Source organism: Bombus terrestris, chromosome 3 (assembly GCF_910591885.1).
Source record: "Bombus terrestris chromosome 3, iyBomTerr1.2, whole genome shotgun sequence".
NCBI classification, from domain to species: domain Eukaryota; kingdom Metazoa; phylum Arthropoda; class Insecta; order Hymenoptera; family Apidae; genus Bombus; species Bombus terrestris.
Genome location: NC_063271.1, coordinates 13535071 through 13551132, shown reverse-complemented (window position 1 = coordinate 13551132; position 16062 = coordinate 13535071). Strand labels below are relative to the sequence as shown.

The 16062-nt window shown below is 27.8% G+C and overlaps 1 protein-coding gene across 7 annotated transcripts; it reads left to right on the top strand.

The window, feature by feature from the left end:
- Positions 1–1904: 1904 nt before the first annotated feature.
- On the top strand, positions 1905–15552 carry LOC105667175 (monocarboxylate transporter 9). 7 transcript variants are annotated; one of them, XM_048414596.1, is made up of 9 exons: positions 1916–2098; positions 2199–2302; positions 7168–7347; positions 9117–9387; positions 10064–10308; positions 11700–12003; positions 12153–12380; positions 13501–13695; positions 14740–15552. In XM_048414596.1, exons 3-9 carry the CDS (start codon positions 7267–7269, stop codon positions 14922–14924), a joined length of 1509 nt encoding a protein of 502 aa, XP_048270553.1. In that variant the 5' UTR covers positions 1916–2098; positions 2199–2302; positions 7168–7266; the 3' UTR covers positions 14925–15552. The 7 variants fall into 7 exon arrangements, with proteins under 7 accessions (XP_048270551.1, XP_048270554.1, XP_048270553.1 ...); XM_012321078.3 differs by having other exon boundaries at positions 7161–7347; XM_048414594.1 differs by having other exon boundaries at positions 1905–2302; positions 7161–7347.
- Positions 15553–16062: the final 510 nt, after the last annotated feature.

The window sequence follows — 16062 nt, the reverse complement described above, 5'->3', positions numbered from 1 at the left end:
TAAATATTTTCGGGGACACATTTATTCAATACATTTGTATATAAGAATTTTGAAAAATCTTACTATAATAAAACAAACTATTTTGTAATCTTTTATTAGAGATTATTCACTAAAAATTTATATCAACCACATATTTATAAGTATATATACAGTCATTCCGAAAATATTTTCTGGCGCCTAACAAACATGTATAATGTATTCGTCTTTGGTCTTCTAAAATATTTCTATTTATCTGTTTTAATATTAACGTAAATAATATGAAGGTTAAGCGTCAGCTTGTTAGATATAAAATTATTGCTTTTTCTGTTTGTCATTTAATAGTTTTAGATACGTAGAATCCTAAAATGTAAGTCTTAACTTTAGAAATCCAACGGTTCAAAAGTCACACGTATGTAAAGCTGAGCGTTTTTAATACGTTTTACACATTACTTTGATGCCTCTGACTTTGAGTGAAGATGCTAGTGTGTACAAATACACGTGGCTGGTGGCCATATAGGTAGAATAAGTCAAATGTTTCTATATATTTGCATATGTTTTGCAGATGTTTGGCTTGTTGGTGTAATACGAAGTTGTCTTGCAGAATGCAGGTAACAGCTTCTTTCAGTTTATACAATGCGTTCGGACTGTCTGCATATGTTTCCTAAGTTTTTTTGCGTTTGTTCTCATTTTATTTTCTTTCTTTTAGCTTTTTCTCCTTCTGCTATTTTTGTTGTTGTATGTTTTTATATAATACGGGATATGTAAAGTGGAATTTGTGTAATTTGCAACTTCCAAGGGAGCGACTATTGTTTGCGGATATGGCCTTTTGCACACAAGAAAAAATTGATCGGTTCATGAAAAACCGATGAATAATCGATCAGAGAATTATTTTACCGCAATATTGGTCGAATTAAGTGTAATTCCGGCTACAGTTGATTCAGTTTCCAAGAAGAACACGCGGTTGCCTTTAGATAAAGTCATCAAGAGATTCCTGTGCTTTATCAAGTAAAACAATCGCCGTATGATTTCACTACCGTCGAGAGGTGATAGTGGATCACTTTTGATTAGAGAAATTAGGGGGAATTTCAGAATCAATGTACGATTGATGTTCAAGTAAGTTATGTAACAGTTCGATGTTTTTCTATTTTTGTGTTACTTATTTTCTACTTGAATGTTGCTATTTTTATATGATTTAAGATTCAGGAAAATTTGCTTTCTTGTTTCAATTCGGGAATATGTGCTGACTCCACCTCTGCTTTGACCGATCTATATTATGGATTGTATTTCGAACTCATGATTTTCTCTCACTTTTTCCCCTTACACCTATCTCTATATTCACATTCTAGATTCTGCTACATTCTCAAACCTGCATGCGTACCCCATTCTCTCCTCACGTTCCGTCTCTCTAATTCCCACTTCGATCGTTCCATATTTCCCTTATTAATTTTGTTCCTAATTTCTCGTGGATACGGTATCTTAAGTTAATAATAAAGAAATTATATATTTCAAAATTAATTAATTAATTATCTCAACTAACATAATAATTTTATTGCGTAATAATATGATTAACGATAATCACTGTTTTGGAACTTATATTTTCTTCTAAGGCTTAAGCATTTACAATATACGTGACAATGGAAAAGATTACTTGCTAATTATTCTGAATATCATTTTGCGTTTATACTTTGATTGTTCGTGCGGTAAAGCACGTAGAACCGCACTTAAGGCCAACTTCAAGACGAGCGGTTTGTGTCAAATCGGCAGCGTTTGAAGAACGGAGATATAAAGTTCTTCTGTCTCACAAAAGAAAGACACATACATATGTATTTCTCTGTTCTTCCAGCTCGCCGTTGTTGCGGCAATTTGCCGCAAGCCACTCGTCTTGAGCTGGCATAATGATGCACGTAAATGAAGCCACAAGTCAAAGACCAGGCTCGGCTTAGAGTCGAGTCACGAAGCTGGTTTATCGGTTGACTTCCCTTCATCGAGCCCAGTCACAAATAGTCCGCAGCTCTGTTCGGAGTATACGTTGCTTATTTTTGTGTCTCATTCGAACCAGGACGCGACGCAGCAGCTACCAGTGAAAAGTTTCCAAGAATGCGTTCGACCAGGAAATACGGTAATCTCCAGTGAATGAACACAATAGGAAATTGCATTTGTTGTAGTTTCAGTTATCTTAGTTGATAGATAGTTACGTTCATGAAACGCGTTTTTAACAGTGATGATAATCTAAGTGCGAATTACAATGTAATCGCTTGATGTATCGTCATAATTCAAGCAATGCAACGAGAAATGAGAAACTACGTATTATTTCAAAGAAATTGTAAGTTTATTCTCCTTTTTATTTTTTCTGATTTCCGTTTTCTGCCATAAATTTTGTTATGTTTCTCTGTAAATGGTGATTCGCAACCCAGTTTTTTCATAAATTCATGTATGCCCAAATGTTTGTGCAAATGAATTCATATACAAAATTTCTTTCTCTTTCATTTTTGTACTGTATTGTTACTGCATCACTTGTACTGTACCGTTAAGAACACTTCTATGCGTTCACAGCAAAATAAGTAATGATAATTTCGATTATTCCTGTTTTTCGAAAATTGGAAATTGTTTTGTATATTCGTAGCTAAAATTAGTTTATTTAATTTCAGTCATCTTTTTGTGTATCGTTGTTGTGTTTGTATATTATTTTATTATTGTATTGTATGTATATACCCAAAGTAAAATAAGGATTAGGAATTTACTAATTTATTTTACATTTGTTTCAAAACTACACTGAGTCAAACATTTTACCTTATTAACAAATTAATAAATCACAAAAACTGTAATAATTTTACATACGAAATATATATTATTGCTATACGTTGTTACACTTTTGATTATAAATAATTAATTTATCTTGGTTTATCTTCTTAGCTAAATAATCTTTACTTTTTAAATTTCATTTATCATTGTTTATTTATTTTATTATTTTATTGTAATTATTATTAGTCATTATTTAAAAGAATAATGTTACGAATTATTAAGAGAATCGGACACATCTAAATGTAAGAAAAATATTAATATCAATAATAAAATATAAAACAAAAATATCAATAATCAGCGAGTCAGGAGGTCCTATATGTCCTTTTACAACTGACATGTCCATAACTTCCTTTCTCTATAACTAGAATCTTTTATCTATTAATAATAAAATTTCATACATCGTAATATCATCGAATTTCTATAAACAAAATATGTTTAAAGAATTTAAAATTTAGTATACATCTCGTTATTTCATCTTACCAATAATTTCCGTAAAAATGATATACACTCGAATTTCATTTTCTTTGAAATAATTTAATTATCAATTACTTCTCAATAATCCGAATATAAATTATGCTTTTTATTGTTACTTATTATGAAATAATTCATAATGTTTGTTAAGAATTAATTATTTTTAATATCTGTTATATTATAGATTACCAACGTAAACAAAATTTTAAAAATATTTTAAACATTCCCTTAAAATAATTAAATCTTGAACTCAGTTCCTAGTAATAATGCAATTACGTATTACAAATTGTACATTTTGAATTAAAAGGCCATTCCTAAATCAACATTTATTAAATATCTTGCTAAAGAATAAAACGCATAATCCAATTCAATCCAATTGAACGCTTGAAGCTAAGAAAAAGTATTATCAAGTGGCCATTTTCACTTGGGTCAAATACTTACCTAGTTGGACAAACTAGTAGTAACGGGGCCATCAAACCATTATTAAACAATAGGCTAAACTAGGATACATGATGGAGAATTTTATTCTTTGTAATTGAAGCACTTGTCATTAATATCATCTTATCGCGTTTAAAAGCGTGCGTTTAAGATTTTTTCACTCCATGCATAAGTACCTATCAACTAATATATGTATAACTGTCTAATATCTATCTTATCTAATATCTATTTTAGAGATTCTGAATTTATTTAAGAGACAAAAGATATTTATTGGATCATAATGTTTTATGTTAAAATTAATAGTAAATTAAAAATTAATTTTTTAAAATACAGAATTAAATAAATCATACAACCAGGTTCAAGTAGTAATGTTCATCAGAATTTTTTCCAATTGTATTTTGTGATTATACTATTATGGATACTATTATCGTAAATTTGAATATATGAACATTCGAGTAAATACAATCATTTCATAAAATTATCCTATTGCAAAACTCAAAATCTTTACAGTTTTGTTCATCTCGTTAATTAATTTTTTGGTTCTTATGTACATTGAATGAAACATAATTCACAAATAAAAATTAAAAAGATAATAAATAGCACATTTAATAAATAGTTAAGTCAAGAATACAATATATGATTCTCTTGTAAAATAGAGGAGATAGTTTTTATTTTAAGAATATAATATTTAACGAAAGTATCATTCGCTTAAGTTATGTCTAACTTCTCATATATTTTTATAAAAAATGTATTTTCATGTTTATTTGATAATGTAACATATTATGTATGTAATAATATGAATGGTGATAAATATTTCAATTATTTGTTAGTTATAAATATTTTTAAAAATATAATACACGATAAACGAATTTTTCATTAACTATTAATTATTATATCTTATTTATTCAATATAATACTACAATATCTAATATAAAATTTTTTTAGAAATATTTTATTAATATTATTGATTATCTATTTGTATAAAATAATATACTACTGCTCATGCGAAATATGCTTATATCAATACAAATACTTCAAGAGTGTATTAATAATCTTTTTAGTACAATTCTAGTATGTTTTCTTACATTTTTTTACTCGTATTTACATTCTTTTTTTTGATATTAAAAGTCACACTACAATTAAGATAATAATAAAGATTCCTCACTGCACTTATCAATTATCAAGTACTATTCTATCGTATCATCATTATCAGTATAAAAATATACATATGTACTCTCATTCCCCTTGATAATTTTCTTAAGAGACAATATCTTTGGTATCTAATGTAAGTTGTATAAAAAGTGTTGAACTATTTCATCTCATAAAGATCGGTCAAATGACGTATTAAAAATATCATCATATACGAATAATCATATTAACTCGTATATAGAAATGTGTTTAATAAAATAATCACTTTCTATTTTGATCGTTGAATTATAGATAATGTTAAGAAGAACCATACATCTGAAGTGTTCTAAAATATAAATATAACTTCTCACAAACTTTTCCGTTATTCTGTTATCTACTATAATTTGTAGATCTTACGTTTTACAGTATCGTACGAAGTATTCTGTCTGTAATCAAGAAAACAATATTTTATGAATATCAAACAGAACGTTGGAGCCAAACTTAAAGATAAGTAAAAGATAAAGTATATAATATACTGTTCCTCAAACAGATACATTGTTTGATATTGTTCTTCAAAAAAAAAAAAAAAGAGTAATTTGATTTTCTGACAGATAAAATTTTATCAAAATGAATTTTAGTAAGCATGAAATGCAACAAAAATATTTGTTTATTATTATAAATAATTTTTGGTTATCCAATCCTATAACGTATTTAAATAAATATAAATTACATAAATCAAAAGAAATAAATTTAAAACATTAATTTAAATATATTAGTGCTCGGTATATAAAGTACGCATTATAAGAAAATAACATAGGTTGAACATTATAATAATTTATAGACTTAGTGTTTTATTATTTTCTTGATTACAAGAAAATACAATATTAAAACAGACATATTTTCCTCAATAATATTTAATATTTGATATTATATCGTATAGGGGAACGTACATTAATCTGAGCTTCATCACAGATTACAGATTATGTATGATATGTAAAGTATTTAAGATACTTATCGTTATTATATTCGATCTCTATTTTGGTTACATTTTAAATAAAATCCGATTAATCTGAAAAGGTGTCTATACAGTTTTCATTTAGTAAATTTTAAAAGATCAAAACGGAATCGATCCAGAGATAGTCATTATTTTTGCGTGTGCATGAATCAATGTGTATCACTTTGTACAAATATACATACTTTATTCATCGTTTGAAATAATATAAATTTCGTCCTTGAATGCTGTTTTTTCCTGTTTTAGAGTTATAAATACGAAAAGTAAGTTACATGAGAGATAAAGTAAATTATTTTAAATTATGTGAAAGATTAAAACACGTACAATCACGGTAAAAAGTATTCGTACAGTAATGAAATTCAACAAATTTCAATCGTTAAAATAACTTAGGAGTATAAAAAACAATCGTTAAAAAAATTTTAACGAATAAAGAACGTCTACATATCCTTACGAATCTGCAGAATAATTTTCATGAAAGAAAAGATGGGATATCTATATTCTTTGTGAAAATATTAACAAATATCTAAAAAATGGCAAACAATAATGCGGAATAAGTATTCTTACAGTTACGGTTTAATGGGAAAGACTAATAAGACTCATTTATTACGCATATATTTCTACTATTTTTTAAATATTTGTTAATATTTTCACAAAGAATATAGATATCCCATCTTTTCTTTCGTGAAAATTATTCTGCAGATTCGTAAGGATATGTAGATATCATTTATTTATTACAATTTTCTTAACGATGTTCTACAATATTTTTTGTTGAAATAAATTACTGTACGAATACTTTTTATGCTAATTGTATGTGGATTTTATAAGTGCATACATTTAAATGTATTTATATCTGCTTTCATCAAATAAATTCCTTAATAAAGAGTTCCTTACATCTTTTGCTGTAACCAAATAACAGAAAGGTTTCTTCAATAAGGAAAGTAAATTTTTTAATTTAGAATAATAATAGGATTAATTAAATTTATAACTGCCTTGTTATCGAAACGTAATTTCACAATTATATCTAGAAATAATTTATATATTTTACCAATTTGAACAATTAAGATATCGATTAAACAGATGCAGACTGACTCTTCTAAAAACATTTTTAATTAGAAATTATGAACACGTAATTACGAATGCAGAACCGAGCATCACTGACTGTTCAAACAGCGGTACGGTTCGATTTTTCTGTGGTTATGGAAGTTATGGAACTGTAAACAGTTGGTATATACACATGTCTCTGTGTAGAGGTAGACGTCTAATACTTATCCAAGCTAGCGCGTATCTTATCATTTACCCAATCCGTCTTGTATTTGGCCGACACGTTAAGTTTGCAGTCTGCGATCGACTCCAAGGCACGAAAGAAACAAAGGATCGACGCCGCACGCTTGTCATCCCTATAGGAATCGTAACGTGAAAGTGGAAGCAGTATCTCGATGATAATCGATAAAATGTCACGTGGTGAAGCTGATAGAGGTTGGGCGTGGATAATCGTCGCCGCCGTGACAATCATTAATGTGAGTTTCCCCAGTTAGTTTTCTGTTTTCCAGTCTCCTATACAAGATATAGGCATACAGACATCGCGTGCTCTGAATTGATTTACCAGATACATACATATGTACTTACTATGAGACATATTCCATACGCATGTGTTTTTGTTTAATTTTCAAAATGTAAAACTGAAATGAAACGATTTTACGGTTTATCCTATGTAATAATATCATTGATTTTGAAATTATACAGTACCAACGTATCTACATTTACGGTTACATTTCATTCTATGCAAGATGATGATAATTATAAGAAAGATGTCAGTGAATTGGAAGTATAACGACACTAGTAGTTTTACCTGGAAACCGTGGAAATTTAAAAAATATTACCATTTTGTCAAGAATCAATTATTTTTTAATATATGTTACAAAGCTCGATTTATTGAACAACTTTTTTCTTATACATATAACCGGTGGTCGACCGTAATTTTCGACCTATATGCAAAAATATCCCACCGTTTGACGTTTTAGTTAGTTTTCAAACTAGATTGAGTTAGTAAGTTGATATAGTAGTGACTAATCCGGTTGCCGCGCTGTTGCAGCGCGCCATGAAGCGATCAGCCAGCGTTGTTTATATAAATGCCAATAAGGGAATTCACTGCGCTCAGCCGCCCCGCTGTGTCGTCAAATAGCCGATTTGTATTATAATACTAACTCAATCCAGAACTGAATTTGAAAACTAAGGCCGGGCAGCAGAATATTTTTCTGTATAAATCGAAAACTAAGACCTTGTATGGAAAATAAACTTGACAGACTTGAAAGATTACACTAAAAGCAATTGTTTCGTCACTTCCTTTCTCTTGTGTGTTTATTTGTATAGTAGATATCAACAGCGAGGATTAATATGGAAGTATTGTACATATTGTATTGTATAAAAATATCTATATAACATAAAGTAGAAATACAGCATAAAATACATTATATAAATATTCTGTGAAGTAGATTCATAAATTATTTATGATTATTTTCCCTCAAAAATTGTAATACATAAAATATCGATACATCTATGAAAAATGCATGATTTACGGTGATATTCCTTAAATAAATGAAATAGCTTTTATAATTAAATAAAATTTAATTAAATTAAAATAATATTTGATTGTTAATTGTTGATAATTGTAAACAATATAGTTATATGTAGAAAAATTTATGTTTGGTTTGGACTATGTTCAACTATATTATTCATAAACACTCCAAATAACATATTCTGTTACAAGCTCAAATATAGACTCAACTAAAATATAACATTACTAAAATATAAAACTAAAATAAATTTATGATGTATGAGGTGGATAAGCCTCAAATTATTCAATTATTCAATTAGTCAATTTATTGTCTGTACTGTACAACTCAGCTTATCCTCCTTTTCTTTATACTGTATCACACTAAATCATGTTATTAATGCGAGAGAATATAAATGTATTTATCAATATTTAATTTGATATTAAATAAATTATACGCACAAATTAAATTGTTAGACAATATCTAAGTGTCAAGCATGAACATTTATTAAACTGAGATATTGGCAAAACCGAATCTAGTCCATATTTATCAAACACGTGCAACAGTTGTTATAAAAACCTACTAAATTAACAGATTTTTGCATTTAATGTAAAGATTATACTGTTATATCATAAAATAATTTTAAATGGCTTGAAACGATTTTATTTTACTACATATGTATGTGGGACCACGGATACATTTCTAACTACTCGCTAAAAATGAATATGTTATAGCTGGCGATACTTCCAATACAGCAAAGCTTCGGTCTAATCTTTAGGGAACGTTTCTTTTTACTTGATATAACCGCCACACAGACATCGTTAATTGTTCATTTGAATGGTACCATTACAAGCAGTCTAGGTCTGATAAGCGGTCCAATGATGAAGAAATTCACGTTTCGAAAAGTTGCCTTTCTTGGTGGTATTACTGTTGCCACTGGAATTTGTGCGACTGCGTTCGCAGTCTCTCTCCCCGCCATTATTATCACTTATTGTATTATCGTCGGTGAGTAATCTCTACCGGATGTTTGCTTTTTTTTTTAATATTCATAAAACAGCACATTATTCTCGTGATGTACTTGCCTCTATACTTATAACGTTATGTGTGAGAAATGAAAATGAAAGTAGATTAAAATAACATATTTCTCTCGTATTATATGTTTGCAAAGAATAGACACTATGTACATAATTAATATCAAAATTTTGTGAAAATCAATATGATGGTGAATTTGTTAGATAATAAGTAGTCAGAGATAGTAGTAATAGATAAGAAATATCTACACAATAAATACATCTTGAAGAGTACTTAAATTGAAATACTGTTGCAATGGGCTCTAACATAATCATCTCTCTAACACAACTAAATTAGGTCTTTGAAACAAAAAATCATTTGTCTTTCCATTAACTTGTGAGAGAAATTAATGATGACTGATAGAAAAACACTTTCGGATTGTTTCTTAAAGAAGATACATTTGTAGTAAAATTTGAAATTAATTTTACCGAAAGAAGTATATACCAATATATATTTCCTTTCAGTTTGAGTTTAGTTAAAGTACAATGTTGCATATACGCAATATTGAATGTGAAAAGATTAACATTTTTGTAGATGTTAAACGTTATTTTATTAAGCTAAAAGCTTCTACCGAGAAACATAAACATTGATATTAAGTCGTAATTTATAGGTATCGGTCATGGTATCATGTTTCCAGCCACGAATCTCGCGATGAACACTTATTTTCGGAAAAAACGAAATGTGGCTATGGGATTGTCAGTAACTTTAACTGGCCTTGGGCCTATTTTGATGCCACTTCTAATAGCAAAATTATTGGAAAATTATGCTACCACTGGGACTCTTTTGATCATCGCAGGTATAGCGATGCATTCATTGATCGGGGCAGCGCTATTGAAACCATTTAAGGAAAGAGAAGTGAGTTTAATAAGCGTATTAGAAGGATAATGTGTATGTGTTAAGAGGACATTGAACGATATATTTAGTACTTGAAACTAGATTGTAATTTCTTAGCAATTATAGTAATTCGCCTTTCACAATTAATTGAAATTTATATCGACTATTCACTTCCTTTAAACTTATTTTTTAGTGTACTTCTTTGACAAAAAGCAGCTTAATATATAGTTGAATTAGATTATTCAAAAACATTAATAAAACGCTTGATATGAACTTTGTATATAAATTTAGGAATGACATCTGACATGCAAATATTACGTCTGAAAATGATTATCTCAAAATGTTTCCTCCTTTTTATCGGTCATTATGTATGCATTATCATTATTTAGTTGCGATTGATACAAAATTTCATTTGATTTTATTGGGACTTCATATTATTATATACGTACACTGAATATTTTTTTTCTAAGAGGGCCGAAAAAATGACAGTAAATATACAAAACAAATAGGAAATAAAATTAAATACACGATACATCATTGAATTATCATTTTATTAACATATACATATACGTTTCTATATACGTTTTGTATAAATCTTTTCTACTTCTTTATACAATTAAATTATGAAACAGGAATACTGCGTTCATAGCAATTTTAATACAATAAATTAAAAGCCTAATCTCTGCGGTCAGACGAATAAACATGAATTATTTGTAAAGTTACAAATGGTATTTATGACTTTATGCACTAATTTCGTACGTCCAACAGTTGTGTAAATAATAATCATGTACACGTGTTTTTACAAACTAATAAGTTAAGTAATACGTAACAATAATATATTGATAGACAAATAATTCTATAAAAAATATTTTACGAAAATACTGGAGAATAAGTACAGAATAGTATTTTAATCTAGCTGTGTAAAATTTTATCTTTATGTATAATTGAAATCTAAAATTCTTATTTTTAACAAAATCTATTTAATAGTAGCCATATAGGCAGAGAAAAAGGGTTGGTTTTCGTTTAAGTATATATCTTTCTGCAAACACTTTTATATGCATAATATATTTAAATTGGAACTTTATAATTTTGATCGTGTTTACGAGAATATTTTATTATTCATGATTATCAGATATAATTCATTGATTATGATTGCTAGTAATTATTAAACTATGAATGTTTATGTAAGTCCTATTTTTATGTACATAATTATAAAAATGTAATTTATATAAATATTTATTGCACACAATAAATACACATTATAATCAGTACTTTACTACTTTTCGTATAATAGTTGCATAAACATCTGTTTGCTTAAATATAGCCATAATACATCCTTTATTGTTCACTGTCTTCTTATTACATAGAGATAACAATGATTAACGTTCACGGTCAAGTTTAATTTGTAATAGATTACAAGTATAACAAAGGACAATGACATCACGGCATCTTCCGCAGAGAGCAATGAAAACGGTATACCGAAAGAAATCAAAAGATTAAAAATTGAAAACGTAACTGATGTCAAAAACGACGGTGCTAACCTTAAATTATTGGAAGAACAATTGGAACAAAATACGAGCAATTTTGAGCAGAATTTATCAGAAAATGTGAATAGTGAAAATAGCAAACGAGAGAAGAAGTCGATTTTGGGAAAAATAACACAGCATATGGATCTTGACCTTTTAAGGGATAGTCGTTATGTCGCCGTCATCCTAGGTAATACTGCATAAAAAATTATTTGATAAATGTAGCTTTTTATCATTAATTAATTATTTTACAAGTTCATCCAATGCAATATGTAATAAGATAACATAAGAATTAAAAAAATAATTATTTCTTCCTCTTAAAGATTTTATTTACGATAGGTATGGGAGTGTCTTTAGTCGCTGAAACAAACTTCAACATGATGATTCCTTTCGTCCTGACTGAACTTTCTGGTCTTGAAAGGGATTCGATCGCAACTGTAATGTCTATCCAAGCTGTGTCAGATATTACCGGACGTCTTTGCATTCCACTCCTTGCGCACAAAGCTGGTTGGACATCCAGGAACCTTTACGTGTTGTCTTTAATAGGATCCACCATTGGAAGGACCAGTACGTACAGCAACGTAAAATATTCGAAAATGAGAAATCGACTCCTTCATGGCAACGAATATACGATCTGCTGGGTGGGTTGATTTCAGCTTTCTGGTAATCTGCATAGAACCAATAGAAGTTACGAATATTGGTTCTACTGAAGCGTTTATGAACGAATTGTTTTATTTTTCTATTGATAAGATTTTGATAATATTTTATTGATGTTTTTATTGATGTTAATATTTTATATATGTTTCTTCTTGTACTATATATAAAAATTTTATTTCATAAATCTCTATGACGTTAGAACTTACATCTTGTTGGTCAGTTCATACGGAGGGTGTCTCAACTTTTTTCGCAAAACGGTGTCGGCTTATTCTATGAGTAAAAATATAATAAGTAACAAATATCATATAAACATAGATTCATAAGTGCTTTAGTAAAACGTTATAATGAAAATACCAAATGACAATGAATCGATTTTTCATTTAGATATGATGGTTAAATGAGCATTACCCACAATAGATATCATTCTCAGAAATTCACTTTCTTATTTCGTCCTATCTCAATAAATAAATCGCTTATTCTTATCAGTTTAATATGCCCATTTTGTTAAGCTCTTATATAAAAGTCTACTAATTTCAGTAAGTAACTTTCCTTTTTCTCTTGATCCTGTTATATTGTTTTATCTTCTTTTTATCTTTCTTTTACTTTTTTCTATTTAATCTGGTTCCAGACGATCTACATACGTATGTATGTTCATACAATACATTTTTTCTTACTTTATGTATAAAACATATTTACTAGGTTTGACCATAAAAAACTGCGTCAGCTTATATATAACAAAAAAGATAAAGCAGAATAAAATATTTATCACTACCAATATACGAATAAAATTCAATATTTGCAAAGAATAGATATTAATTTACAAAAAATATTAATTATAATTTATAAGTTAGAATAGAAAAATAATAGTCGTATAAATGTACAAAATATTTACATATACCAATCTGTATATGTAAACACATAAATAAGTAAGACAAATAAATAAATAGTACATTAATAAAATTTTATTAATTGAACGATTAGCAGATAACATTTTATAAAAGAAATTCAGAACTAATATCGTTAATTTCAGTATTATCAACGTGGGGCAGTACGTACATTGTGGTAATCGGCGTTACATTAATTATTGGAATCGCTAAAGGAACGAAAGCTGTCTTCCAAACGCTAATAATTCCTGACTATGTATCTCTTGACAGACTTCCAGCTGCATACGGGATGCAAATGGTTTGCAATGGTATATTATCTATTGCCATAGGCCCATTAATAGGTGAAGAACAAAGTTCAATTTCCTTATTTTATATTTATTTTTTAATACTTTTTTATTGTTCACAATCGCATCAACTATTTCGCAACTGTATCGCAACAAACTACCTTTATTAATTAATTTACTTTTTATAGATTAACTTTTTTGTCTGATTAAAAATTATAATTGATACTATTCCCTGGTAATTTTTTATGCATGTCGCTGCTCTTTAGAAACTTGTTTTGTTATTTTGTTACTACTTCAATTATTACTTTTCGTTATCATCAGAGATCTTTCTTTTATGCAATAATATTATCTGTACGCGACTACCGTATAAATAAACAAATTGTAGTTTCATTCATAATGAAAGTAAACGAAACTTACTAAATTAATTTTAATTTTAGATAGAAAATAAACAGAATAAAACTGGCAAACAAGTTTACATCGAGTCTTGTCTCACCTGATTTTATTCTTCTTGTGCTTTTCTTTCGCATTTTCTCATTTTGACCCACATTTTATGCCTCACCTCGATTCGCTTAGCGCGTTTTCAGTGTGCAAATCTCAATGTGCTAAATACTTTTGCTTTGCTGTATGTATAAAAATATGAAAAGGATTATTAAATTTTTACATCTTAAATATGTAGAGTATTTTCCTTATTGGCTATCTTTCGTACGATGGAAAGTTCAGAAATGCTTCACACAAGAATAAAAATATATATAAATAAATATATCAAAGAGTAACATATGAATCATTATCAAAAATAAAATGCACAATCTTTGCAATACATTATACGATACATTACACAATTACTTTCATTATGAAATATTGATACATTTTTTATTAAAAATTTTGTGAAATACAAAGCAAAATATATCGTGTAATACAGTTTATTATATTATTAAATTTTCAAAGCTAGATACAGTATGTGACCGATAGAATAGATAGAATTTATTGAATAGAATACATATGTACAAATATTAGTATCATAATGCATCTAGAATACTTATTAATGCAACTAGAAAAATAAGCTTCTGAATTATTATTAATTTTTTTGTTTTAATATTTAAGGTTTAGTACATGACCAAATGATGAGCTACGTAGGCGCACTCCATTTCACATCATTTTTAAGTTTATCTTGTGTTGTTTTATGGTACATGGGAGGACTTTGGACATTTAATAAAAGCATTAAAAAACATGGCGCAAAAGAAGAAATGTCTCAAATACAAGAAAATTGCCCTGAATGTAATGTATAAGCATTTACAACAAAATTTAACAGATGAAATATTTAGTATAGTATTAATAAAATAAAATGGTTAAGTATCTCCCACGAATATAATGCAAAATTTAGGCTTCGTGATTTCAAAGCATAATATGGAACATTGGAATCGGAATAATATTGCAAGGATTAAAAAGAGAATGTATTAGTATTAAAAGTTTATGTTCAACGACGTGCTATTTAATGTTAAGTTATTAAATCAAGCTATATACGACTGATTCTCATATAATGTTAAAGACTCCTCGAGTGATGAAAAACTTAAATTATTTATAAGTATATATTTGTATAATATAGTTTTATGGTATATTACAGTTTTTTAATAAAGCCATATAAGAGACAAATAGATTAACTCTGTTAGAATTTCTCGTTTGATTTCTGAAAAATTGGACGTTATCCATCTGATAAAATCTAATACTAAAATTGAAGATCTTTCGGAAAACCATGTTTATCAGTTTGTCTTTTGGATGACTGAATTAATAATATCACATAATGTTGTCATAAAATAGTTATTTTATTTTGCTATCAAATTTTATGCTGTACGGTGCCACGTAAAAACTTAAAAGAAAAAGAAAAATAAACAGTACAATGTTTGTAAATACACTATATTTCTTAAACTTCTTATTTTATTTTCCTTTACAATTTCAAGACTACGGAAAGATTATAGAACTTCTACATTTTATCACTGTATAAAATATCACTATTTTATCTACTAATTTAATTAGAATCTGATTTCACAAGAATAAGAAACATGAAAAATTAAACAGAATTTTTGAAAGAATAAGAAGATCGTTGCCTTTAATATTATTGAATGTTTAAGTATAAGTATAAGTTTAAGTATAAGTACAGAAAAAGCTATATTAATCGCGATGTAATTACTATTTTAAAAGATTTTTCTGTATTAAATAAATTTTCTATTAAAAAAGATAATCTGATAGTAAGCATGTAATTTTAATTAATCAATAGCAACCACATTATTATTAATTTGTAATCACCATTTGAAATATTTACACCGAATTTAAAAATAAAATAAAAGGATGGAATAGAAGAGCTGTACTTTAAAGTAAGAACGTCATAAATGTGTACAAAATATTACTCGCACAGTTTACTTAATTAAG

Bases quoted from the DNA above. Each gene is read 5' to 3' on its own strand.
- LOC105667175 (XM_048414594.1), top strand. From the start codon at position 7,267: ATGATAATCGATAAAATGTCACGTGGTGAAGCTGATAGAGGTTGGGCG. The intron at 9,388-10,063 runs GTGAGTAATCTC...CGTAATTTATAG, and splicing joins CACTTATTGTATTATCGTCG to GTATCGGTCATGGTATCATG. The intron at 12,004-12,152 runs GTAATACTGCAT...TATTTACGATAG, and splicing joins TTATGTCGCCGTCATCCTAG to GTATGGGAGTGTCTTTAGTC.